Below are 27,026 nucleotides of genomic sequence, written 5' to 3'. Positions count from 1 at the left end.
AGCGGACCTCAGCACTAGCCTGGAAAGATACTGGTGAGGTAAGAATGTGGTTTTAAAGGGCCAGAGCATGATAAGTCCATTCTGCAGGCATTCACTGTCGTTTCCTGTGTGCTGGGGTATTGGGAACTGGCTCTCCCCATCACTCAGTCCTGCTGCCCTGTAGTGCTAGGGTGCCAGGAGCTAGGTGCCTGGTCCCCAGCAGTTGGAATGCAGCCCTGCAAACTAGGATTACATCTAGGATGCTGCAGTTCATTACATACAGGTTAACCCACTACCTTGCCACAGCCACCAGATGTGATGGTGCAGCACATAACACAGTTGAGGGTTATCAATAACAAGGGTTAACCACTTCATTAGAGTGTCCCTTATTTTCATAGGTTCTAATATGTACAGGGAAATGCCATATTTTTTTTCCTTTTGGTATAGTAAGAATGTATATGCAATTTGAGCTTGATCAGTCAACTCTAACTCATGCCTCAAAAGACTTGAATGTTTTACATTTTACAGTTTTCCATGTAAGTTTGTGCAGTGAGTACTGTTACTTGTGGAAGGCTCAAAGCAGGGGCGGATTGCTAAATTGAGTACTAGAAAGTCAGCCTGTGTACTAGGTGCTTCAGCTGGTGCTTTCTAAGTAGACCTGAAAACCGTTAACGTGAATAAGAGTACACTGCACTGTGCTCAAGGGCGCTTGTGAGAAGAAAGTGCCCAGAATTTGAAAGATCAGTTTAAGAGTAAAGTTAACTCACCAACACTCACAGTACACTGGGATGGGAAGCAAATGAAGGTAGGTGCAAGTACAGCACCTGTCCAGGAAGGATTGCCTGTGCTTGTCATCGGTCACAATTTGGAAGAGCAGCTATTTGGTGCTCCAAAACTAGACCATACAATGGGCCAGGCACACACCCACGCTGTGCGCTGGCTGCAAATCTTCTCAATGAGTGGGGTCTATGACAATTGTTCCTGTTCATGTATTAATATGATATGTATAATTATTTTTATTGGTCAGTATTAGTTTGTTATTAAATAAATTAATTTTTACATATAATTTGTTTTTTACCTATGTCCCAACATAAGTATTAGACTGCAGTATAATTTTGTCCTGTGTTTGCTAGTGAGGTTGACAGTTACCTCTTTTCTCTTACTGCTGCACTGATACTTGACCCTCCTGCTTGATTAGTGCTAGGTGTATATGTGTTTTCTTCAATGAATGGGGTATTTCAGATAAAGTTCAAGCAATGTGCATGGACACTACAAGCAGCAACACAGGTAAAAATAGTGTTTATTGTTCAGTTCAGGGATGCCAGATGTTTCATCATTTTCTTATACTTGACCAAACATGTTTCACAGGTTCCGTAACTGGTGCCTGCGTTATGTTGGAGAAAATGCTTGACCGAGACCTTCTGTACATAGCTTGTTGACACCATAAGTTCAAGGTGATTCTTAAAGCTGTTTTCGAGTTGACCGTGTCAGTATCCTTTGGCCCTGACATTACTCTCTTTAAGAGGTTCCGAGACTCTTGGGAAGAAGTAGACAATACCTCATAGTTCACAGAGCTTGATGACAAATACTGCATCTAAAACAGAAAGCAGAGGATATACTCTCATTTGTCATGGAAAAGCTCCAGGTTAAAGTACACTTCAAAACTTACCGATTACTAAATGTGAACTAGCCAATGATTTTTTTCTTCATCACAGGAGACACACTGCCGGCGCAATTACAGAGAATTTCTCAAGCTTGTTTGTATATATTTGAGTGGAACTCCTGCAAGAGGTATCACATTTGCCTCGCCTGGTGCCATTCACGATGTCTGTTTCATGGCTCCAGCAATATTTTCTTTGAAGGTCTTGCTCTCTAAAGACCAATTTAAACTGTTGTGTCGTGAGGAAGTGGGACTCCGTGACTTCTGTTTGTGTGTAACGACTGTGTACGTCAGAGCATGGATCACAGCACCTTGTGCTGTTCGTGCCCCATACCATGATTTTGATTTAATGAAACTCCTGCATACCTATGGTGATGTCAACAAGAGAGTTTCAGAAGAGGCTGAGAAAAAATGTTGTGGTCAACTTTGGTAGCTGACAAATGAATTAGCTGGGTTGGCTCTGTTGGATGATGCTGTCCCTTTGGAGACAAAACGCAGCATGGTCACAGCCATACTTGCTGATTTGGATGAGAGTGAATACTCACCCATCACTGTGATGAAAAAGAACATGCGCCTGACTGTTATGCCTAAAGATGTACCTCTCTTGGTGTCCAAGAGTATGAGTGACTTTGTTTCTCTAGAATCTGTATGTATTTTTAAGAGCCACCAAATGACAGCCTGGCACTAATAAACTACAATTAAAGAATAGACCACAGCTGCAAACTCTTATGGGTCTGTGTAAACCCAATAACAGATCACCTACTGATGATCCCAAACATAAATATTACACTGGTGGAGTTGCGCTAATTGGTCTTGTAATTACAAATAAATACTTAATGTGGCAGGAATTAATTCAAGACACCAAATAAATCTAACATATATTTAATAAACACACAATAAGCATGTCAATAGTGGTATACAAATGACATATAACAATCACCTTAATATTGTAAAAGTCTATACAGACTATCATGCATTACCATGGAACTTCTTAGTTCCTAATAAAAACCTGCATAACTGGCAAGTATAATAAAGGAAGCAAAAAACATAAAAAATATATATATAAAAATTGTATATTTCATATATAATGTGACCAATCTTGATCTGACAGTTCTCACCCGATCAAAGTCCACATGTGAGAGTCCTAATATCCCCTTGATTCTACCTCTGGGTTTTAAACAAGGGGTAACGCTGAAATGATTTCCAAAGATGTAAACAGTATAATGTTATTGAGGAAACATGGACTTTACGCTAATTTGAAGCGTACATATAATCCACCTGTATATCCTGAAGAGGTGTAGTAGTTATTGGTATCTCCTACCGCCTGGCCAATGGACAAGATTATCCTCTGACGGGGAAATCCTGAGGCTGTAATATGGTCAACACATGACCGCCTGATTTTCTCTCACCATCCTGAATCCAGCCAGCTGGCACCGTCACCTCAATATATATAGCACTTATGGCTCTCCGTGGAAATAAGCGGGTGTCCAGAGTCAGCAAAACGACTGTGTCACTTGATGAAAATCCTCTAACTAGTTTCACTTCCACTACATGAAGCTTTATCAAAGAGCATGAATGGGACAAAGTATATTCTCCCTCCTTATATACAGCTTCCTTTTTCCTGATAGGATGCAATGTTATTTAATCAGTCTCCACATGATGCCAATGTTCTGATTGTCATTCTTAACACATGTAAAACCATTTTGAAACAAAAAAATAAAATCAACTCTTCACTTGGTGTCTTGAAAACTCAAATGCACATAAATAAATAATCACAATATATCTTTAAATCATTGAAGCAGCATATCAATTAAAAAAGAATATACAGTCAGGTCCATAAATATTGGGACATCGACAGAATTTTCATATTTTGTCCTCTATTCACCACCACAATGGCTTTGAAATGAAACAAACAAGATGTGATTTAACTGCAGACTTTCAGATTTAATTTGAGGGTAATTACATCCAAATCAGGTGAATGGTGTAGGAATTACAACGGTTTCTATATGTGCCTCCCACTTTTTAAGGGGCCAAAAGTAATGGGACAAACTAAACAATCCTAAATCTAACTTTCACTTTTTAAAACTTTGTGCAAATCCTTTGCAGGCAATTACAGCCTGAAGTCTGGAATGCATAGACATCACCAGACGCTGGGGGTCATCCCTGGTGATGCTCTACCAGGCCTCTACTGCAAATGTCTTCAGTTCCTGCTTGTTCTTGGGGAATATTCCCTTCAGTTTTGTCTTCATCAAGTGAAATGCATGCTCAATCAGATTCAGGTCAAGGGACTGACTTGGCCATTACATAACTTTCCACTTTTTAGCCTTAAAAAACTCTTTGGTTGCTTTTGCAGTATGCTTTGGGTGATTGTCCATCTGCACTGTGAAGCGCTGTCCAATGAGTTCTGAAGCATTTGACTGAATATGAGCATATAATATTGCCCAAAACACTTCAGAATTCATTCTGCTGCTTTTGTCAGCAGTCACATCATCAATAAATACAAGGGAACCAGTTCCATTGGCAGCCATACATGCCCATGCCATGACACTACCACCACTATGCTTCACTGATGAGGTGGTATGTTTTGGATCATGAGCAGTTCCTTTCCTTCTCTTCTCTTCCAGTCACTCTGGTATAAGTTGATCTTTGTCTCATCTGTCAATAGGATGTTGTTCCAGAACTGTAATGGCTTTTTTAGATGTTGTTTGGCAAACTGTAATCTGGTCTTCCTGTTTTTGTGGCTCACCAATGGTTTGCATCTTGTGGTGAACCCTCTATGTTCACTCTTGTGAAGTATTCACTTGATTGTTGACTTTGACACATATACGTCTACCTCCTGGAGAGTGTTCTTGATTTGGCCAACTGTTGTGTAGGGGTTTTTCTTCACCAGTGAAATAATAATCTTTTGTCATCCACCACAGTTGTTTTCCGTGGTCTTCCGGGTCTTTTGGTGTTGCTGAGCTCTCCGGTGCATTCTTTCTTTTTAAGAATGTTCCAAACAGTTGATTTGGCCACACCTAATGTTTTTGCTATCTCTCTGATGGGTTTGTTTTGATTTTTCAGCCTAATGATGGATTGCTTCACTGATTGTGACAGCTCTTTGGATCTCATATTGAGAGTTGACAGCAACTGATTCCAAATGCAAATGTCACACCTAGAATCAACTCCTGACATTTTACCTACTTAATTGATAATGAAATAACGAGGGAATACCCCACACCTGTCCATGAAATAGCTTTTGAGTTGATAGTCCCATTACTTTTGGCCCCTTAAAAAGTGGAAGGCACATATTGAAACTGTTATAGTTCCTACACCGTTCACCCGATTTGGATGTAATTACCCTCAAAATAAATCTGAAAGTCTGCAGGTAAAGCACTTCTTGTTTGTTTCATTTCAAAACCATTGTGGTGGTGAATAGAGGCCAAAATCTGAAAATTCTGTCAATGTCCCAATATTTATGGACCTGACTGTATATAAAAGAATATAATATCAAGAGGTCTTATAATATAATAAAAATGAACCATTGTTAAAAATTAATTAAACCAACATCCCTGTTTTTAATTTTATCTTGTTCACATATGGGATTCGAACTTATACCCTCCTATGTTGTTAGTTCCCAAACCATTTCTCATGCTCCATACCACTGGAGCTCTCAATCAGAGTGCAGTCATTATAAATACAAGACTAGTAGATAACCACATGCGCCTGATTGTTATGCCTAAAGATGTACCTCTCTTGGTGTCCAAGAGTATGAGTGACTTTGTTTCTCCAGAATCTGTACATATTTTTAAGAGGTTCGGTTTGCCATTTGATTTTTTAGATGAAGATCCTGCTGAGTGGAATGAATGTGCAGATTTTAAGTAGGCCTGTGAATTTTATAATTTTGTCATGAATGATCCAGCTGAGAGTGAGGACAATTTTCAGAATCTGTTGTTGGTTTCTCAGCACACATGCAGGGCAGTAAAATCCTGCACAAAGGAACATTTGTCGCTTACTTTGTTTGACTAATAGAAAATGATGGGGTAAATTTACTAAGATGGGAGTTTTATTAAGAAATTATGTCGCACATAGCAACCAATCAGATTCCAGTTATTATCTTCTAGAAGGTGCTAGATAAATGAAAAGTAGAACCTGATTTGTTGCTATGGGCAACATCACTTCTTAATAGAACTCCCATCTTAGTAAATTTACCCATGAGTGTCAGAACATTACTTCACGTGGATAAATGTGATAATTTTGTTGTTGTGATCCAAATAAATAATTTATAGCATTTCAACAAAATTCTCTTATTTTCAAGTACTTTAAGACACAAGTTGGGGTAGTCTGATGGAGCTCACACTTCGCATACATTTTTATTATACCAAAAGGAAAAATATTAAGGAGTGCCCCATAACAAATAAAAAAAATGTCAGAATTGAACTATATAAGGGACCTTCTACCCTTCAGTAACATGACCACCATCTTAGCCACATGTGGGAGCAGGAAAGCCACCAACAGGAGAGTGACCTAGGCACACTTCCGACTCAACCAAAGCAAATGCCAGAAGTCAGCATCATATATACCACATTTGGGGAAGGAGGTAGAAGTCAGCCATCCAAACTTTGCAAGGCATACCAGAGTCCAGTAGTCACTTTGTAACAAATAAAGCTGTTTCTGCAGAAATGTGGCATTACCCATGGCCGCTAGGGGTAGAGCCAAGCAAAAACTTCCAGTCCTCTTCTGACAGGGCCTAATACATCCTCCCACCATAATCTCAGAGGCTGTAGCTTCTCATCTCCAAAGTGTAGCACCAGGAAGGGGTAGGTATAGGAAATGCATTTTTTAGAAGTATGGGCACAGAGCAAGGTAAAACAATAAAACAGGTTCTCACGGTACAATATTTCTTTTTGATGATTTCCTTTCTGTACAAAATAGGATATGTAGTTTCAAAGGGATATGTTCAGTATCCCGACAAAGGGGATACTGGCACTTAGAATACCGGTGCCAAAATCCTGACACCTGTTAGAATCCAGACGACCGGCATCCTGATGGCAAGTAGCGGTGTTGGGGGTAGGGTTAGGCACTAGGGGGAGGGTTAGTGTTAAGCACTAAGGGGGAGGGTTAGGTTTAGGATGCTGAGAGGGGGAGGTTAGGTTTAGGCACCAGGGAGGGAGGGTTAGGGTAGGGAGGGGGAGAGGGTTAGGATACCTGATAGGTGTCAGGTGTCAGAATCCGAACCCTGTCAGGTTACCGGCATTGGGATTGTGACTGCTGGGATCCTGAGTGCCGGCATCTCATATCCATCCCATTTCAAACTATATATGACAAGAGCACAAACACTAAAAACTTTGGAACACAATAATTAAGACTGCAGAGAAGCAAAACGTGTGTACTTATTAATCACATTCTGTTGTTTCAGAGTGATAGAAGATAGTGAAGTATCCCAGTGCCATTTATGGCATATTGCAGCAATATAGTGAAATTAGAGATGAGCGGGTCCGGTTCTACAGGAAACGGACCCATCCAAATTTCGGGGATCCAGGGGGATCCGAGACACAGCTTGACTCTCCCTGCTTGCCCCAGATTCCTAATCGAGGCAAAGCCTCGTGATCCTGCTATCAGATTTCGAGGTTTTGTCTTGAGCGGCCATTTTAGAAAGTCCCATTAAATTCAATAGGCTTAAAGCTTATTGGCTGAGAGAGCAGTCTGTTACGGTTCTCAGCCAATCAGCGTTAAGCCCATTGAATTCAATGGGCACAGAAAGGTAGGAAGATGCCACCCATCCCTCTTGCCTGACACTGCCAGCACCCCCCACTGCCAACACCACAGGCACCCCCCGCTGATGGCACCCCCGCTGCCAACCCCCGCTGGTGGCAGTCCACGCTGCCAACACTTCTGCTGTTAACATTTCTGGCACCCTGCACTGAGGACAAAGCCAGCACCCCTGCACTGCTGCCCCATGTACTGAGGACACTGTCAGCAACCCCACACTGCCGACACTGCAGGTACGCCCACACTGAGTACACCACCAGCACCCCTGCATTGCCAACACTGTCGGCATATGTGTACTGAGGACACGGCTAGCACTCCCGCTCTGTCGACACCGCCGGCACCCTGCACTGAGGACACTACTAAGCACCCCCAAATTGCCAACACCGCTACACTGCCAACACCATCGGCACCCTGCACTGAGGACACTGCCAGCACCCCTGCACTGCTGCCCCATGTACTGATGACACAATCAGCAACACTGCCCTGCCGCCACTCCCAAAAAGAGGGCACCCCACACTGCCGACACTGTCAGCACCCCAGCACTGCAGATACAACTGCCACCCCCACTCTACTGACACTGCTGGCACCTTGCACTGAGGACACTGTCAGCACTCCCACTCTGCCAACACCACCACACTGCCGGCACCCCTGCATTGAGGACACCACTGGCACTCTCGCATTAAGGACACCACCAGCACCCCGTACTGCTGTCACTGCTGTCACAGTAAGTGCACTATTGGTGTATCCAACCCACACTGTATAACACACTGTATCCAACCTGCACTGTATTAAACCCACACTGTATCCGAACTGCACTATATCAGACCCGCACTGTATCCAACCTGCACTATAAACTGCACTGTATCTGACCTGCACTGTAACCGACTCATACTGTACCCTGCACTGTATGTAACCAATACTGTATCCCACACTATATCAGACCTGCATTGTATCCCACACTGTGTCCGACCTGCACTGTAACTGACTCATACTGTATCCAACACTATATCTGACCTGTACTGCATCCAACCCACTATGTATCTCATACTGTATCCGACCCGCACTGTATCCGACCTGCACTATAAACTGCACTGTATATGACTCGCAATGTAACCAACTCACACTGTATATAACACTGTATCTGGACTGCAATGTATCCAACCCGCACTGTATCCCACACTATATCAGACCTACACTGTATCCCATACTGTATCTGACCTGCACTGTATCCAATCCACAGTGTCCCACACTGTATCCAACCCGCACTGTATCGCCTTGTAACCGACTCACACGGTATCTGACCTGTACTGTATCCAACTTGCACTGTATGCAACACACAATGTATACTACCCGCACTGTATCTGACCTGCACTGTAACCGACCTGCATTGTACCCTGCATTGTATCCGACCTGCATGGTTTCTGACTCACAGGTACATGGGCCAGTCATCAGTGGCCCAGCACCCCCAGGAGGAAAATACAGATGGGGCACTGATAATAGGTATGTGCTGGGAGCAAGTGCACTTCTGTAGGGGGCATTCATGTCTGCTGTTGCTATTTACACATGGTTTAGGGGTTTTTTGTTTGCTGCTTGTTAACTACAACTATTTATGTTGAGCAAGGATATTTCACGTATGATTTTTAGTAAATTTGTGTGTTATATTGTTTTCTTTTGAATGCACTTGTGAGTTGGTTTGGCCTATGTTGGTGAACAGTATTGTATGAGGTGGTCAAAATTTACTGGAAATGAGAGAAAATGAATGTTATTGAGATTAATATTCCAAAACCAAAACCATAACACACAAAGGCAGTTTTGGCAAAACCAAATCCAGTTCCAAAACACGATGGAGATACAGATCCACAACCAAAATAAAGGGGGTCGGTGCACATCCCTAAGTGAAATATCATAATAGACATATGTAGTTAAATAAAAACCATTGCAATACATCACATATATAATTCATCTTAGTACTACACATCCTTTAATGTATAAAGTTGTAAAAATAGTGAGTTTTGATATAAAACACATCTAAGGATTCTGCCTTTGAACCTCTAGATACCACTGCCTATACCTTCTAATATCCTACCTATAAACCTCTAAGGATGACGCTAATTTGCGTACGCAGTCATACAGTAAATAAAGACTCCAGACCTAGAATCTGTGGTTCCAAAGCACAAAGTATTATTCAAGTAAAAGTACAGCAGTTACACGGTATGATCCTCATATAATCTTAGCACAAAGAGATTATACAGACCCAAGTACAATTATACATATGCAGCGCTCTCTGGTCCAGATGTTAGGCATCAGCAAGAAACCCCTCAGCACAAAGACTAGGAACCCAGGGTCAGAGCACACATATTTATACCCCCCAGAAATAAACAACACAATAGAGAAGTTTGTTGCTAATACCATTGGTCCTAAAGGAGAGGGCATATGTTACAAGGCATTTACAGGTTGATTCAAATAGACACAACCCAGCCTCTAACAACTGGGGGGTCTCTGATTTCCTGCCTTATGCAACATCCTAACAGTTGTTCATATAATGTACATTTTGTTGCTTGAAGTCTCTGCGGTCCATATGTTGAGAATGCATGATGCGATCTCCACACCGATGGTACCGGAATACTGTTGAAAGAGTACGCATCAGTACAATACCAATCACGGCTTACTTATCATGTATAAAACCTTTTAATTATGAAATAACCTTTATTTCATAGCATTTATGCTAAATGAACAAACTTAAATCTTATACTTTAAAGCTTATTAAACCTTTTATGTGAATATGTAATGTGTAAGTATGCGGTGTGTGATGTAAAGATGCTAGTTAACTTGGGGCAGATGCGTGTGCGCATGAAGCTAATAAACAGCGTTTTCAGACAGGATCTTATGCATTCGCTAATATGCGACTAGTTAACAGCGCAATTGTGCATATTAATGTGTGTATGAGAAATGGTGCACTTAAATCTCACTTAAACTAAGTGAACACCTAGCAGTGTGGAATGCTAAGCCTTATAGTTCCATGACTTGCTCATGCCCCAGCAACCCCCACCCTTTTCAGGCTCCAAAATACTGGTCTGTTCTCCCAGGGCCTGTGTGTATGCAAATTAGCACATCTACAAGACCCAAACCTCAGATAACACTCTTGGCTTTGAAGGTATTTTATTGCAGGAAGCCTGCTAATGTAAGGTGCTACAAATGACCCTCTTGCTGTATTCGAGCAGGGCCACCTGGAGTGAGAGCAGACGTTACGTCCATGAAGCTTGTCTTCACAAGCTAGATGTCATGTGGCCATTTGCTCTGTTTAGCTAATGCAATCCAATTTTGACATACTGTACAGCCATTTCTGAAATATATCCTTTAGGGGAATTATAATAATATACACACTTTATTCAGAGCACCCAAACTACGTAAAGTCATGAAATGGGCTTTTGATGAATCGCCTTAACTTATGGCGATGGTCACAGATGCAATTGCATGATGCTAATAGTAATATCGCCACATGTACTAAAGTGTGAGTTTATCTAAAATTGCGCTTAGGCAGCCATTCGCAAAATGGCGTCTTGTGGTCTCATTTTAAACTGATCTTGTCTCAGCCAATTATCCAGCTTCGACACATCCCATACAAAGTGCTATTGTTGGTAGAAGTCAGAAGTGTACATTCTGCTGCCTAAGCTGCCAGTAGAAATTGGGCTCTTATAAACTGTTATAAAATTAAACCTGTACATCTCTAAAATCCAAGTTGTTCACCAAAAGAAAAAGTATCCCCTACACCCCTTCCTCCAGCTGTTGGAACAGCGGCCTCAGTGTGCCTTATTATTATAGACAAACCTCTGACAGAAATAAAAGCTCCAGTAATGTACTGTCCTTAAGGTAAAAGTTTAATGATTAAAAGGCTTGTTGCTTTGGTATCCACTGATTTATATATTTATACGCAGTAATGGTACTTTAGCACAGCATGTGTGAGGTATTTCAAAGGCTCCTGATTACAAGTGGGGACAATACAAATACAGGAAGGGCACATTAAGGATCAGTACATTTGTATCAGACATTGATAATCTAAAGTAACACTGCTTGCAAAGGGTCTAACTTCACCTATGGGTATGTTTGAAAAAGCACTGCTAATAAGAGTGTATGGGAAATATGCACAATGAAGAAACACCAATGGACGTCTCCTTGGCAGCACCAAGTAATAAGGACAACAGATGGGCTTATAAATATGTTGATGAAGCCAGCTGTTTCTGGAAAGAAATTCTAAAGACAGAGATTGGAGGACAAGATAGATTAGTAATATATGTCTATCCCAAAGCAAAGTGACCTCCCATAAGTGCTTTCTGCAAAAGTACATTCTTAATAAGTAACAAGACAGTTTTGACAGGTTACACTAGATAAATCTGAACTGCAGCTAAAGTTAAGCTAACACAGGGTACAGAATAATTAGATTACAGTGATTCGTGCTAAATTAAATTACTAGGGATATAGAAAAGTACTATTCAATAGAATCAGCACTTGACACAGTATAAGATCTCTGATATGATACATTTTGACTTCTGAAGCAACAATTCATATTTTAATAGTTAGGTCATTTGAGGGCTGTTTTGACAGCAAAACAAATGTAATATTGTACTGGGATGGCTATAATGTTATTCATTTACAGGTACATGCATATTGTTTACAAATGTGCTACATACAGTACTGTATGTTCACTATTTTAAAATGTTTTCACTGTACTCTGACACAACATAATTAAGCAACCACATGCAGATGTGTTCGCATACATTCTTGGTGATCCAAGTTCCGTGCTGCTCTGCTAGTGCTGAACGTAGGTATTGCCGAAAAATGCAACGATGCCTATTATGCACCAGGAGGCACTGCTGATTAATTTCATATGTGACAATAATATTTTGTGTACACTATATCTATGTGCAACTGGGTCTCTAAATCTGTATAGGAAGTGCTACGATACAGCGGCTGGGGCTTTTTTCCACGCCAACTTCCATTGTGCTTCATGTACAGACTCAGTCACACACAGATATACAAGTGTTGCATATCAAATTGATCAGCGCAGTCTATTTTCCGATATATCAGATTGTGACTAAGACACATTTTTATCCCAAAAAAATGCAAAAAAAACCAACCCGGTGCTAGCAGAGTCACGCGGGACATGTCGGCTCACTCGCGCCGGGCAACTTGCGCCACATGGTGTATTCAGTCTAGATGTGTAAAGACTTAGGGGCAGATGTACTAAGCTCTGGAAAGTGATAAATTAGGCAGTGATAAACTACCAACCAATCAGCTCATGTAATTTTTCAAACAGCCTGTGATATGACAGTTAGGAACTGAGTGGCTGGTAGTTTATCACTCTCTAATTTATCACTTTCCAGAGCTTAGTACATCTCCCCCTTAATATGTATTTCTGGAAACAAACCATCAGTAACAGCATCTATTTTCCTGGATACCCAATCCTTACTACACAGCACTCGATTAGAGCCCATTATTACAGTGTTCCTGCATTGCCATCACCAGGACTTTTTCCTTGAGGAGATGTCTCTCAATAGCAATAGATCAATATTAATAGTAATCAATATGACCCAGCTGTCACGATCTGCTCAGGAGATTTTCCTAGTGCGGAGCTAAAAGCTGAGGTCCTGGGTTGATGAAGGTATTGAAGGCAAAGGGCCTAGATGTAAGTCCTCCTCATCCACCGGGACCGGATGTTGACGAAACCTGACCAAAGGCACTGAGTCTAACTTGCTGAGAGGTGTTCATCAGTGACCCCTCCAAGTGGGATATGGGTTTAAGCTGCACCCAGCAGGCAGTACACAGCCCTTTGGTCAGGTATCTGATGCAAGTGGGAAATGGAGAAATGTAACACCGGGGAATGTACTTCAGGGTGAAGCACTAGAGAACTATGTACCCTGCTTCTAGGAATTGTATACTGGAGGGAAATGAATGAGGCCCACCATGGACCTAGATGCACCCCTGAGTATGCGACTGAGAATCTAGATGCGCCACTGGCACAGGAGAGTGACACTTGTGTTGTACTCGGATGGTGTACTTAGTATGCGGCTGAAACCCTAGATGTACTGCTGGTACAGGAGAGCAACACTTTTTTGTACCCAGATAGTATACTGAATACATGGGCTAAGAATCCAGACACAAAGCTGGCACAGGAGAGTGATACTTGTGTTGTACTCGGATGGTGAACTGAATACATGGGCTGAGAACCCAGATGCACCACTGGCACAGGAGAGTGATACTTGTATTGTACTCGGATGGTGTACTGAGTACACGGGCTGAGAACCCAGATGCACCACTGGCACAGGAAAGTGATACTTGTGTTGTACTCAGATGGGGTACAGAGTGTACAGGCTGAGAACCCAGATGCACTGCTGGCACAGGAGAGTGGCACTTGTGCTGTACTCGGATGTTGTACTGAGTATACTTATAATGATTCTAATACAAGACAAGCACCAGACTAGTGCTCCTGAAATTCATACTGTATGATGTTCTGAGAACAGACTGGCGATCCAATCGCAGGGTGAACACTGAAATGAGACACTAGGATGTACTGAGTACACACTGGGGATCCTGTCGCAGGGCAAGCACCAGAGTAGTGCTTCGGGAATCTGTACTAGATGATGTTCTGAGAACAGACCAGAAATCTAATCACAGGATGAACACTGGAATGAGCCACTAGGACTCAGTACTCAGGTGATGTACTGAGTACACACTGTGAAATAATGCTGGGAAGAATGACTGGAAGACTGGATGTGAATCCTGGAACAAAACAACAGCAACCATCAAGGAAATAGTGAAGTTGATCAGGCAACTTCCTGTTACCTGGAGCCCCATTTATACCCACAGGTAGCTGTTCATTGGAGGAGTCAGCTGAGAACTGACATGGCTACCATTAGATCAGGTGATACAGCCAAGATGGCTGCACTGATGACCACCGCCGCAGGAACTCCAATATGGAGGATTGCATGGAAGTTACCTGGTCCCCGGGGAGAATACTCAGCGCATCACCCACCACTGCACCTGACGTCTCACTGTGCTCACTAGTGAGGGGAAGTCAGCACTGTGGTAAGGCACAGCTGATCCCAGGCTGAATCCTGACACTAACATTTTTGAGTGGCATGGGAAGCATAGATCACATTCCTCTTTCATCCTTGTGGCCTCCAGTAATAATATATTTATCTTAATGTATATAAACATATGTCCTGACTCACTGACTTATCAACTCCCAACCCAATCCCTTGGACCTAGAAACATGAAATTTGGGGAGCAATAGGTTTGAAAATCATTTTTCTAATTCTTCCCAAAGGAAAGACAGGCATGTTGAGCTAATCTTTAATTTGTCTAAACATCAATTAACTAAGACTGAGCATTCTCTGTTGTCTAACATTTATCACAACTTGTAGATTCGACTCTTTCCAGTGGTCTATTGATCATTTCAAGATGGATCATAACCTAAGACTCCGGGAAATTTTTGGTAATAAACCAGTTTACTATAGTGAAAGATAACCAGATTTTTTAAAGTTTTTTTTGATCCACTGTACTCTAATGCTAGTTTAAAAAACATTTCTGAGACTTGTTGATTTAGCATATAAACATGCCATGAACACCTAACACTTTGATTACTTACTGTAAGTAGTGATGAGCGGAAAGCATTGAAAACACTTCAGAATGATACATGTCATCATATTTAATACTGATATAGGTGGGGTCCTACAGGATTTTACAGATTATGATATTGAGATTAAAAGACAGTTATCTGATTTTCATACTTATCAGAAGGTGGGTTTTAATCCCATGATAAGGATACAAATGGAAATGGATGACATGATTGCATTTGCTCTTGCTCAGATGTAGATTGATGAGAATCCAAGTTTGTTTGTTACGGTGGACTACCTTATCTGCTTGGTAATATACATGTTGCCTAAAGTGCATATATCCACCATGTGTCCACTGGGATTGGTAAGGGGGTCCGTTCTTCAATTAATTTCACATTATATTTATATCTTCCTCCTGCCATTTGTGAAATCCACCAAGATTTTATTTGAAAGATACTGGCCACTTCTTAGTGGATCTCAAATTGATTGATGTTTTACCTGCTGATTGTCTACTGGGGCACCTGACATGAGATCACTTTATACAGTGATCACACATGAGGCAGGGTTGGAGGTAGTAAGGGAGGGCTTATTGGAAGGACCTTAAGATGGCCCACCCATCGAGCTCATTGTATAACTTCTTACAAAGGTCTTAGAGTTAAACCACTTTATGTATCAAGCTGATTACTTTATACAACTGGCGGGAACCACTATGGGTTCTAATTTGTAACCAGCATACACTAATATATTCATGAATCATTATGAAAATGAACACGTTTTTGGCAGATTTGATTATATTTTATATATTAAAATGTACTGTATACAGATTTGTTTTCTGGAAGGATGATGCTGAGTATTTTTACAATATGGTACAGTCTTTGAACAACCTGGATAGTCCGATTTGCTTCACAGCCTCAATTGATAACTATGTGATGCATTTCTCGGATGTTACTTTGCTAAAGACACCATCTGGTCTGGACTATACATTATATAGGAAACAGATGGACAGAAACACCTTACTATGGGCAACCAGCCACCATCCTGACTTCTTTAAATCAAACTTACCTGTCTCACAATGTATGAGAGTCTTGAATAATAACTCTGACCCAGTACGGGCAGAGATCCCACTGCATGAGTAACATTAATGTTTTATAGAACATGGGTATAGAGCCTTATATATATTTACCCCAAACCATCCGGACCTTTTGGGTTTAGTTAGAGGAGCTGAGAGGAGAGTTGGTGTGTCTTTGGATTGTTCTATGATGTTAGTTATGAGTGGTATTTCTGGAGTGTAGGTACTGTAGTCTTGTCAGAAATGTTTTGTTGTTTCTTACTAGTGTGTCTGATGTGATGGGGAGACCAGGCCAGGCTGCAATGTTAATTTGTCCTTTGCAGAGAACTTGGCCCTGGTGTAGGAGGTGATGAAACACCACTAGCAACTCTTTGATCATGAAACTGCCCGCATCTCCACATGTCGCAAGAATGCAATATGGCAGATAGTGGTGACTGTTGTGAATGCGGAGGGGCCGATCCACAGGAATGAGGAGACCTGCAAAAAACACCTCTCCGACAAAGTGCAGGAAGAAGGTGAAGATGTTAAAGGAGGCAAAAGTGGCCCAGTAGACAGGCGGTGGCTTCCATTTACAAGGCCAACTACCTAGAATATGAGGTTCCACTGAAGATTCTGATACAGGCGGAGGTCATTCTGTGCACTTATGCCTGGGACACAGATGCGCCAAGGCAGCCTTGTAAGTGTACATACATTTTAATGTGACTTTTTTTTATATATATTTTGTTTTTATTGAGATTTAGCAGAAGCAGAAAAATACAGACATTAAGGGCCATATTCAATTAGTTTTGCACCTGCAATACTTTTTTGCATGCTGCACTTTTCGCCAACTTCCCGTGTTTTAGCCGCGGAAACTTATTGTGCGCGACCCCGTTATTCGCCGTATTCAATTCCAGAGGATGCGAAAACGCGTCCCGGCCTAACATGCAAAAGTGTTGGAAGAATTGGGAAAATCAGCCCGACACCCCCCAAAAGATGCACTAACATTGGGGATCAATGTAGATGTCCCCGATTAGCCCTACTGAAGCTATTTGGGGTACTTAAGTCCTGTCAATTGCTCCAAAATAGCGGCTTTGCACAAGTGGTGAAAAATAGCATTAAGCAGTTTATTTTGGTGAAAATAAGTAGCCCAGTCAAATTTGGGGTACTTGAAAATGAGTGCAAGCATAGTTAAAATTCACTAAAGTCAAGTTTTTAATGCTGCAAAAAATGCACCTTCAGCAAACACCTGCAATAAAAAAAACACCTCCCCCATACTATCAGATCCCCCAAAAGTCTATTTTGCTAGTTTTTGCATTTGTACCCCCACTTCGCCGCCATTTTCAAAGTGCTTTTTTTGGGTTTTCCTCTTTTTTGCATTTTTTTGATGCAGTTACCCTTTGGGGGTCTGTCCAAAGGGTGCAGAGTGGTTTCCGCACCTTTGCACCCCAAAACTGCAATTCTGCATTTTTTTCCGCTGACTATTCAGAGGTGAAACTTTTTCGCCAGGTACATTGTACTGACTTTCCACACAGGCGAAAAGTCGCAAGAATTGAATACGGCGGAAACTTTCCACCTTGTGAAATGACGTCACTCGCAATAGTTTACCACATATTCTGACTTTTCACCTGGAATTGAATACGGACCTAAATGTCACTTTTAAATTAGGGATGTGCAGGCTCGGATATGTTCGAGTTTGCACACCGAGTTCGGATTTTTCCATTAAAAAAAACGGAACTCAGAAAGAGGCTAAACGTCATCTTGCATGGACAAACATAATCATTCCTGGACTTCCAGGAAACCTATCCGAGCCTGCACATCCCTATTTTAAATAACCACTGTCCAAATTTTTTTCTGCTGTTAAAAATGTTAATTCTTCATATTGTATGTGCTGCCTGGTTTTGTAGATTTTCTTTTGTAGATGGTACTTAGGCAACATGTGGGTTTCTTTACATTGCTGTTACATGCATTTTATTTTCCTATTTAAACATACATGTGTGTTATGCTGGGCCAGGACCGTAGCTAAGGTGGTGCGGCCGATGCCACGGCACAGAGTGCAGGATGCCCTGTGGGCGGAACCGGTCCCTGCTTCTGTGTATGTTAAGTAACGCTGCTCAGCCTCCCAGCCCCTTCACTGTTGCCCCTCCTGTCTGTCACTCATGGCTGCGCCTCCCACAGCTCCCGCACTATCTGTAGGGATGGGAGAGCCATTCGAAACCCCAGCCTGTCATTACACCAGAACCCACCTGGCCTGGCTGGTAAGCTGGAATTAATCTTTCCCTAGAAATACTGTAGTTCCTCTTTTTTTTTCATGGGAAGTTTAAACTGTTTATTTTCTAATTGTTGGCTGTCTCACACAACCTGCGGTGAGCCTATTCTACTGGAGGATCTCTGTTCGGCTGGCTGGGACTTGGCCAGTAAGTCGAGCCATAATATCCCATTTAAAGTAATGAAGTGAGGACAGTAGAAAGGCCGTCACTGTGCAGGGCTTGAGATTACCACGGGAGATCTCTATATGCTGCCTGTAAGTGCCAGTAATTAGGAGCCTGATGATTTATTTTCATTCTAGTCTCCGTCAGGAAAGCAGCCTCTTTAAAGGGTCGGGAACTGCTGCCCTCTGTTTGTGAGAGAATACAGAGTGCAGTATCGACTGGAGCAGGAATTAGTCCTGTCCAACGAAGGGGAAGATACCTCCTAGGTCACCAATTAGCGCAGGCGCTGCTATTTTACTGATGACTGAGTTACATAGAATAGCCCCTAGGTAATGTTGTAAATATACAGCTGCCCACTAAAATAGTGCTGTGTTTGTCTGTAACAATTAGACCAGACCACACAGAGTTAAAAAAGCCTCAGCATCTTACAAGGTTTATCAAAAAAAATGTATGTACCCCTATAACTTTTGTTTTAAATTGAGTATTAGTAAGGAGAAAGGGATGGGGAGGGGAACATGACATGATAATTTTAATATTAAAATGATCCTTATTGTGCCAAAGATAATAGGTTATTAATGTAGCAAGTTACCAATGAACAAAAAATAATGTCTTCTTGTTTGCCATCATCTTATTTATTTTCAGTTTAATAAGATGACAAACATGAAGACATTATTATTTATTACTAGTAACCTTCTACATTAGTACCTTATTATAATTGGCACAATAAGGTCCATTTTCATTTATTAGTCAGGTGAGTGCTGCATCTGGGAGAGAGAGGCAGTGGGGGGAACCAAAATGCCTAGTTTCGGCTCTGTGCTGGTCATACACTATACAATTATCTGTCAGATATCTGTCCAATCTGGATGTTTGCATTGAAAATCTGGTAATATATGGGAGCAAATGACATAAGGTCCATTTGCTCACAAACACTGAAAAACAGGCAAAAATGGCTGTTCAGACAAATTGGTTAAATCAAATAAATGTAAGCAATTTTAAAATGTGTGTCCATTTTCCAGTGTTTAAGACCATGGGCCAAATGTAATATGGTGAGAGTTTAGAAAATGTGAGAGTTTAGCAGAACACATTGGTTGAGTTTTATCTTCAAAATGGGAAAACATCTGAATGAGATTTTAATTTAAATGAAAATTTACTGCGCTCTGAAAAAATCAATGAGTTGGTATAAGGCAGCACTTAGTCAGATAAAGGGGTCCTCCTTCTTACATATACAATAGAAAATAAAGAGAAAAAGTGCGCTCAAATGCTCAACATGGTTCAATATAACCTGCAGTGAAAATAAACTGACGGTACATATAGTCCATTAAAAATGTAGTGATTTATTCATAAAAATTGATATAAAGATTCATCCCTCCAGGGGGGTGCTGAATAAGAACCAGGTGTTAAGTAATAATCACCTGTATGTTTAGTGTCACTGTGGGGAGTCAGATTATCTTTTAGGGACAAGCTCTCCGTATGTTCTCTGCTGTTATGCTTATAACATACATACCCCTATGGTCTGCTATGCAGTATCAGTGAGTAAACATATAGGGCCAAATGTAATAGGGTGAGAGTTTAGAAAAGTGAGAGTTTCTGACACTTTTTAAACTTTACCAATGTAATAGAGTCCAAAAGCAAAGTAACAGAGCGAACTTGCATGTTTTTTTAGACTTAAAAAACTCTAACGATTTAAAATCTCATTCAAATGTTTTGCCATTTTGAAGATAAAACTTAACCAATGTGAGAGTTTACTGCTAAACTCTCACATTTTCTAAACTCTCACCCTATTACATTTGGCCCTTAGTGTATGGTAATGATATAAGTACCTATCCACCTCGTCTCACTGCGGGAGGTCAGCCTTTCTTGCAGGGATAGGCTCTCCGTATGATCTCTGTTTAAACACTTCTATCATACGTCTCCCAGGAGGTTGCTATGCAACCGTCAGTGAGTAATGTGGCTGAGTGTGACTGGTGAATGACACAGTATGCGGCGTCACCCCTCTTCTGGGTGACTTCTCATCCGAAGTCAAACCTCTGCTGAAGTGTGGAACGATGTGTGGTATAAAGTTTTTGGTAGACTTGCACTACTGTGCACGAGCGTAGTAAACCAATCGGTTTCTGCTGTGAGTCTTTGGACACCAGATCAAACAGTCTTCCACTATAGAGACTGGGTCCGGGATTTATCAATGTCTATCCGCTTACTGCGGTGAGGGCTGAGCGTCTCCACGCTCTTCACGTTGATAGTGGAGGGCTGTATGTAACGAGTCCTTCAGTGCGGTGGAACGGGGACTCAGTCCAGATTCCTCCTTTGCTTGAACTGCTCGTGTGGAAAGCTTAGACACGCTGACCACTTGTGCTGCTTCTCACGTGCTGGTTCTATCTGTATATGTCTCTGTCACGTCATGCGGGATTCCCAACGTGTATCGGCCTCTGATTGGCCTTCCTCAGGGGGGTGTGTGTTTCTTGTGTCTGAGATAGCGCTGCCTTTATACAGTGCAGGCTCCATTCTTATTGGTCAGCAAGGGGCATCATCAATTGTTTAACGGCTTGTTGATTAGTTCCACATGGGATCTATCTGTTTATAAGGATCTGATAAAAAAGGGAGGGTTTGAAGACTAATTGAGAAAAAGCTGGTACTTGATCTGTAATTGCTTATCGCTGATGAGTACTATCATATTGAAGTCTTATCGCTACTTGTATAGTGGACATCTAATGTAGTGTCTGATTAGTAATCTACATATATTCTTGACAATCATAAATATTCAGTAAGATGACATTAATGCATCATAATCCTAGTACATGGGACAATTGAGTAGGAAACAATCCCAAGGTGTATGCTGATGTAAAGAATTGTACAGATGGTTATTAAATGTCCCTATGCTACAGTGCTGGTATAAAAAGCAAGAATTTGTAATACATTAATAAATCAAACATTAATTATGATTACACGGATAGTTATTGCATATCTATAGGTTATGGTGCTGGTCTCTAGAATGAGGCTTTCTGATCTATTAATATATCGATCGTTAATTAGACAATAATTATAATACTTAAATTTAGTTTGTATATGTCTATTATTGAGTCACATCTATCCATATGTTGACCTTAGGTTGTAATAACTGAATAGATCTCATTGTCTATATTTAATCCTCGTGGTGTCATTGTCTTTAAGGTATAGATCCATTTAAGTTCTTCTTTATTACTTTTGTTAATAAAGTCACCTCATCGCCAGTTTTTTTGTACTAACTGTATCCCTATTACTCTCAATCCTTTTGGGTTACAGTCATGTTCCAATTTGAAGTGATTGGAAAGACTGTGTGTTTCAAATCCTTTCCGGATATTTCTTATATGTTCTGCAGTTCTGGTTTTTAAAGCACGGACCGTCCTACCCACGTAATGCTTACCACATGGGCATTGTGCTAAGTATATGACTCCTGTACTTGCACATGTGATAAAATTAGTGATTTTATATGATTCCTTTGTTTGTTCTGAAAGAAAAGATTCTTGGCCTTTTGTGGTATATGTTAATATATTACAGCTTTGACATTTCCCACACTGGAAAAAACCTACAGGATGTGTTTTTCCAAAAAACACATCCTGTAGGTTTTTTCCAATGTTGGAAAACAAACAAACAAAGTGAGACGAGGTGGCTAGGTACTTATATCATTACCATACACTATATGTTTACTCACTGATACTGCATAGCAGACCATAGGGGTACGTATGAATGAGATTTTAAATCGTGAGAGTTCTCTAAGTCTAAAAAAACATGCAAGTTCGCTCTGTTACTTTGTTTTTGGACTCTATTACATTGGCAAAGTTTAAAAAGTGTCAGAAACTCTCACTTTTCTAAACTCTCACCCTATTACATTTGGCCCCATATGTTCGATTGTAATTGTCTCCCATACATTACCAGATTTTTATTCCAACCAGCCAGATTGGACAGATAGCTGACTGATAATTGTAGAGTGTTTGACCAGCATAAGGGGGTTGTTTTTCAATGTTTACAAAGACATAAAATTGTGAGAGATAAAGTGCAAACCAATATGCACCTAACTGTCATTTTTTACACACAACCTGTAAAATGTATAGCAAAATCAGATTGGCTAGAACAGTGGTTCTCAAACTCGGTCCTCAGGACCCCACACAGGTCAAGTTTTCCAGGTCACCCAGCAGGTGCACAGGTGTGTTCATTACTCATTGACAGTTGACACATTTTAAAAGATCCACATTTGGAGCTAATTATTTCACTTATGATTCTATGAGGAGACCTGGAAAACATGCACTGTTTGGGGTCCTAAGGACCCAGTTTAATAACCTGTGGGCTAGAACCTTCTCACACATTTTTATCTTAACTGTGATAAATAGCCAACTAAATATGGTAGTTTTTACATTTAGTTATTTTAAAACATGTTTTTTGTCTCTTCTTTGGTAAGCAACCAAAACCAACACCCAAAAACATTCGAAGTGTACTTATAACACTATTTATTTAATGTAAAAACAATTTAAACAGCATTTCTGTTGTTGGTGAACAGTAGTGTGATTTTACATATCATATTGGTCATATTGTGACCTCTGTAATAAAGTTATTCATTGCTTTAGGAATTTTAAAGTTATTAATACGTGGTCATTCAATGTGACAAATAAATGCACAATGTAATGTTTTCAAAATATTAATGTCACAGTTTTTCTAATTGTCAAAAAATATTTTTATAGTGTAACATGCTTTTTATTACAAACACACAATATTTCATTTTCCAGTTCAGAAGAAGTCTGCCCACAGAGCTGCAGCTACAGTATAAAGCAATGATGATGACGGTAATTACATTTTCAATGTTTTCAAAATCATTGTTTGTGTTTTTACTGTAGCTTACAAATTTTCCTCAACTTTTTTAGGTCCATCTTCTGCGCCTACACAAGATGCACCCAGGCTGTCATTGGTATTGTCAAGGCCTCCAAGTGCCATCCTTGTACCATCAGAGGAGAAAGCCCCCATTCTCCACAGCTTTAAGGTGAGCCTGTTTTCAAAAACAAAACACACTTAAATATTGCAGCACACTCACTTTCAGTTAAAAGTAAGCACCAGAGTGAATGGTTTTGCACAAACTTTGCCAAAAAATAAATGCACACACTTTATTTATTCAGTTTTCAAACATGCAAATTGGCAATCTTGTGCAAAACACATTTTTTAACATTCTATTTTGGAATCTACTGGACCAAATTTTGCAAATCACTACAGGAACAATGTCAATATACATTATAACAATAGGGAGTGATGTACTCCCTAACAAACAAACAAACAAACAAATATCCAACACATTTTACATATATTTTTGTTTTGTTTTGTTTTAAAAAAAAACAAGTATAACCTAATTAAAATGTGTTTGATTGTTTGTTCTGGAGTACAAGATCTTAAAAATTCAAAAAATGCACTTTACTAAAACTTTTTGAATTTTTTAACAATTTTTTTTAAATATATATATATATATATATATATATACTTACACACTTCTCATATTTAGTTTCAGAGGAAGACAACCAAGCTGAGTAGCAACCTGCACAAATGGACCCACCTGAAACAGAAAAGGAGACATTTACACTGAAATTTCAGGACAGTGAATGAGCAACCCACAACACCACTAATGATGGGTACACCGACACCATACCTCAGTCAGTGACCACCACCACCAGCACAGTATACTGAATAAATATTTTGGGGCAGATGGGCCCAACAGCTGCAATGTTTAGAAACACAAGTGCAGCAAATCTCCGCTCAGACCAGAAGCACCCACAGGATAAATCGCAACATCACAACTATATATATAACAGAAGTGACCAGAGTTGCTAACACATTGGAACAGATGCAGAATTATAATAATCACTTCCATGACTCATTCCAGCGCTTGATGGAGGACAACTAGCAGTTCCATCAAGCATACATAGCATGTTGGAGGTCAAAACCACACACCAACAGACTGTCATACGAATGATGGAGTCCCAGATCAATGCTACACAGGACTTAAATGCCACCCTTTTAAATACAGGCTCACAATTAATAGCATGCTTACTTGAGCCTTCAGCCAGCACTTCGGTGGGGTACTATCCCCATGGCTTCCCTAGTAAGATGCATGTTGCGCACTTGTGACCCAAGGGAAACTCCTTGTAGAGGGTATCCCTCATCTAGGAGTAGGCAGAGAAGATAATTTAAAAAAAATGCATTAAAAACATAGTTTTGTTTATTTTATTTATTATGCCTCTTTTTTTTAGAGAAAATTAGCATAGGTACACATGGTTTTATGACCACAGCTTAGTATTTGGTTCATTTTGAATATTGTTTATTCCAAATTTGTTAACATCATTTATGTTTGTCTTTTTATTTAAATGTGTAATGTTAGAAATATATTGTGGCATTGCTTTGGAAGAAATACACACAGTGGAAAACTATTGGGACAGTGATGTTTTATTAATCACACATGTCAGACACATTGGGAAAAAGGTGGTATACAGTATTTGAAAGTTCTATTTTTGGCAGAGCTTGACTAATTTACTCCCGTGTTTGCAAACCCGATTTTTAGTCAATTCCTGTGTCTCAGTGATTTTTATGGAAAGTACAGTACTTCTGAGTTCGGCCAATGGTGTATTTGGTCGTATTACTGTGAACAACCATGTTTTTAAGTTTGGGTCGAACCAACACTCCTGTGTTTTGGCTTTGGCAAATTTCTGTTTTTCCAAAAATGGCCAAACACAATTCTTAGTAAATTTACCCCTTAGGGTGTGGGGAAGTGGCAGAGTTTAGTGTGTATTCCTTAGCATTTATGATGCTTCATGGAAACTTATTGTTTGAAAAGATGTAAATACTATTTAAAATACACTTATTACCAGTACTTTCCATTTGCTCCAGAAACACCATTTGCTGGCCACTTATATAATTCATGCTTATCCAACACAATTTACCAATAAACACACCAGTGTGCTGTATATAATTACACACATCACTACACAGTATAACTGTTCACACTATTAATGTACAGTACAAATACTACACCTTTATTCAACATCTCTCTTCCCATTTACAGATAAAAACTTCCCTGCAACTTATTTCAAGCATAAATTCCTTTGCAACAAGCCACACAAGTTTCCAGCAAAACTGTATGTGTATTATGTGGGAATGAAAGTAGTTAAGCCAGAAATTAATATCCATACCTTTGTGCAGTGCACCTCGCTTTATGGAGGTTGTGACAATGTGCTTGTCGCTGGTGTGTTGGAGTCATCCACTGTGTCTTTTGCCTCAGTTGCACTGACACAGACGGCCATAATTAGATGGAGTTTTTGTGCTTCCATAGTGCTAATGCAATGTTCGAAGGTGCAGCCAAAGGTCTTAATGTGCACATCGGTGGATTAGCATCTCCATGTGAAATAAAATATTACAACCTTTGGTGTGCTAAGTTTATTTTAATATTTATTTTGCAGCTGAACTAAAGGTACCAGCAGGCCCTTAATGCCCCACATGCTGGTACTTTTGGTTCTCCAAGTACCAGCATGTGGGGAGGCTTGATGGGACCTTTAGTTACTGTAAAGACAATATTTATGGATCTATTATTTATGCAATCAACCCAGCACCCACCACCAAGGGGTGCCGGGGATAGCCTCGGGCTATCATCACAGACCTGGGGTGTCCTGGAAATGGGAAACCTCATTATTGGGGGGTCCCCACTACTCAAAGGATCCCCAGCATTGGCTGATCAGCAGTCAGGTGACAATACTTTGGCCGTGGGACCTGGTGGCGGGGTCCCCCGGCTGTGGCATTACATCCCCGCTAGAGAGAGTTCGGTGCTAGTTGTGGAGAATACAGGGAACCCATACATTTTTCCCCCTCTATTTTCACAACCAGGATTGGCTCAGTAAAACCCGGTGGTGGTATCACTTTTAGGGGGGAACCCCACATCTGTTTTTGTTTTATTTTCACATTTTACAATTTTTTTGTTAACACAGAAGCATGCACGGATATCATGGATCTGTACATGTTTCTGTGTAACTTGGACCTGCTCAGGCTATACTTGCTAGCCTGAAGCAGGTCTGTTTTTTTATGAGACTTAGGTCAGTAATAATGTGCGAATTAAAAACTTGTACTCTATTACATTGGTCGAGTTGTATCATCACAATGGCAAACATCTGGACACAAAGTTTGCCATTGCGAGTTGTGGGGCTGTGAGAAACATGCAAGTTTTCATCTTCTCACACTCTATAACATAGGGTGAGTTCTAAAGATGTGCGTGTATAGCTCTATACTCGCACATTTTCAGATCTCACACCCTATCACTTTTACACCTTAATGAGCAAAAGTGGAAGTGTTACCCATGCAACCAAATATATTCTAGGTATCATACAATGAAATGATGAATTATAGCCCAAATATGAGTGCTTGCTTTAGTTAACACCTCCATTTGTCCTCTTTAGAAGGTTAAATAAATATCCCTTATGTATTAAGATACCCCTCTAAATTTGCTACCCAGCCCTTGGATATCTGCATCTGTCTTCATTTTTCACTTTCAT

General features: G+C 40.5%; 1 protein-coding gene across 1 annotated transcript; it reads left to right on the top strand.

The window, feature by feature from the left end:
• Positions 1–2,138: 2,138 nt before the first annotated feature.
• LOC148443228 (uncharacterized) lies at positions 2,139–24,901 on the top strand. The gene is made up of 4 exons (XM_088463093.1): positions 2,139–2,256; positions 23,370–23,485; positions 23,996–24,073; positions 24,197–24,901. The coding sequence occupies exons 1-4, from the start codon at positions 2,139–2,141 to the stop codon at positions 24,392–24,394; spliced, it is 510 nt and encodes a 169-aa protein (XP_088319219.1). The 3' UTR covers positions 24,395–24,901.
• Positions 24,902–27,026: the final 2,125 nt, after the last annotated feature.

This window comes from Taudactylus pleione, unplaced genomic scaffold (assembly GCF_031769625.1).
Source record: "Taudactylus pleione unplaced genomic scaffold, aTauple2 ptg001314l, whole genome shotgun sequence".
NCBI classification, from domain to species: domain Eukaryota; kingdom Metazoa; phylum Chordata; class Amphibia; order Anura; family Myobatrachidae; genus Taudactylus; species Taudactylus pleione.
Note: the sequence above shows the minus strand (reverse complement) of the source record. Positions and strands in the feature narration are given on the sequence as shown.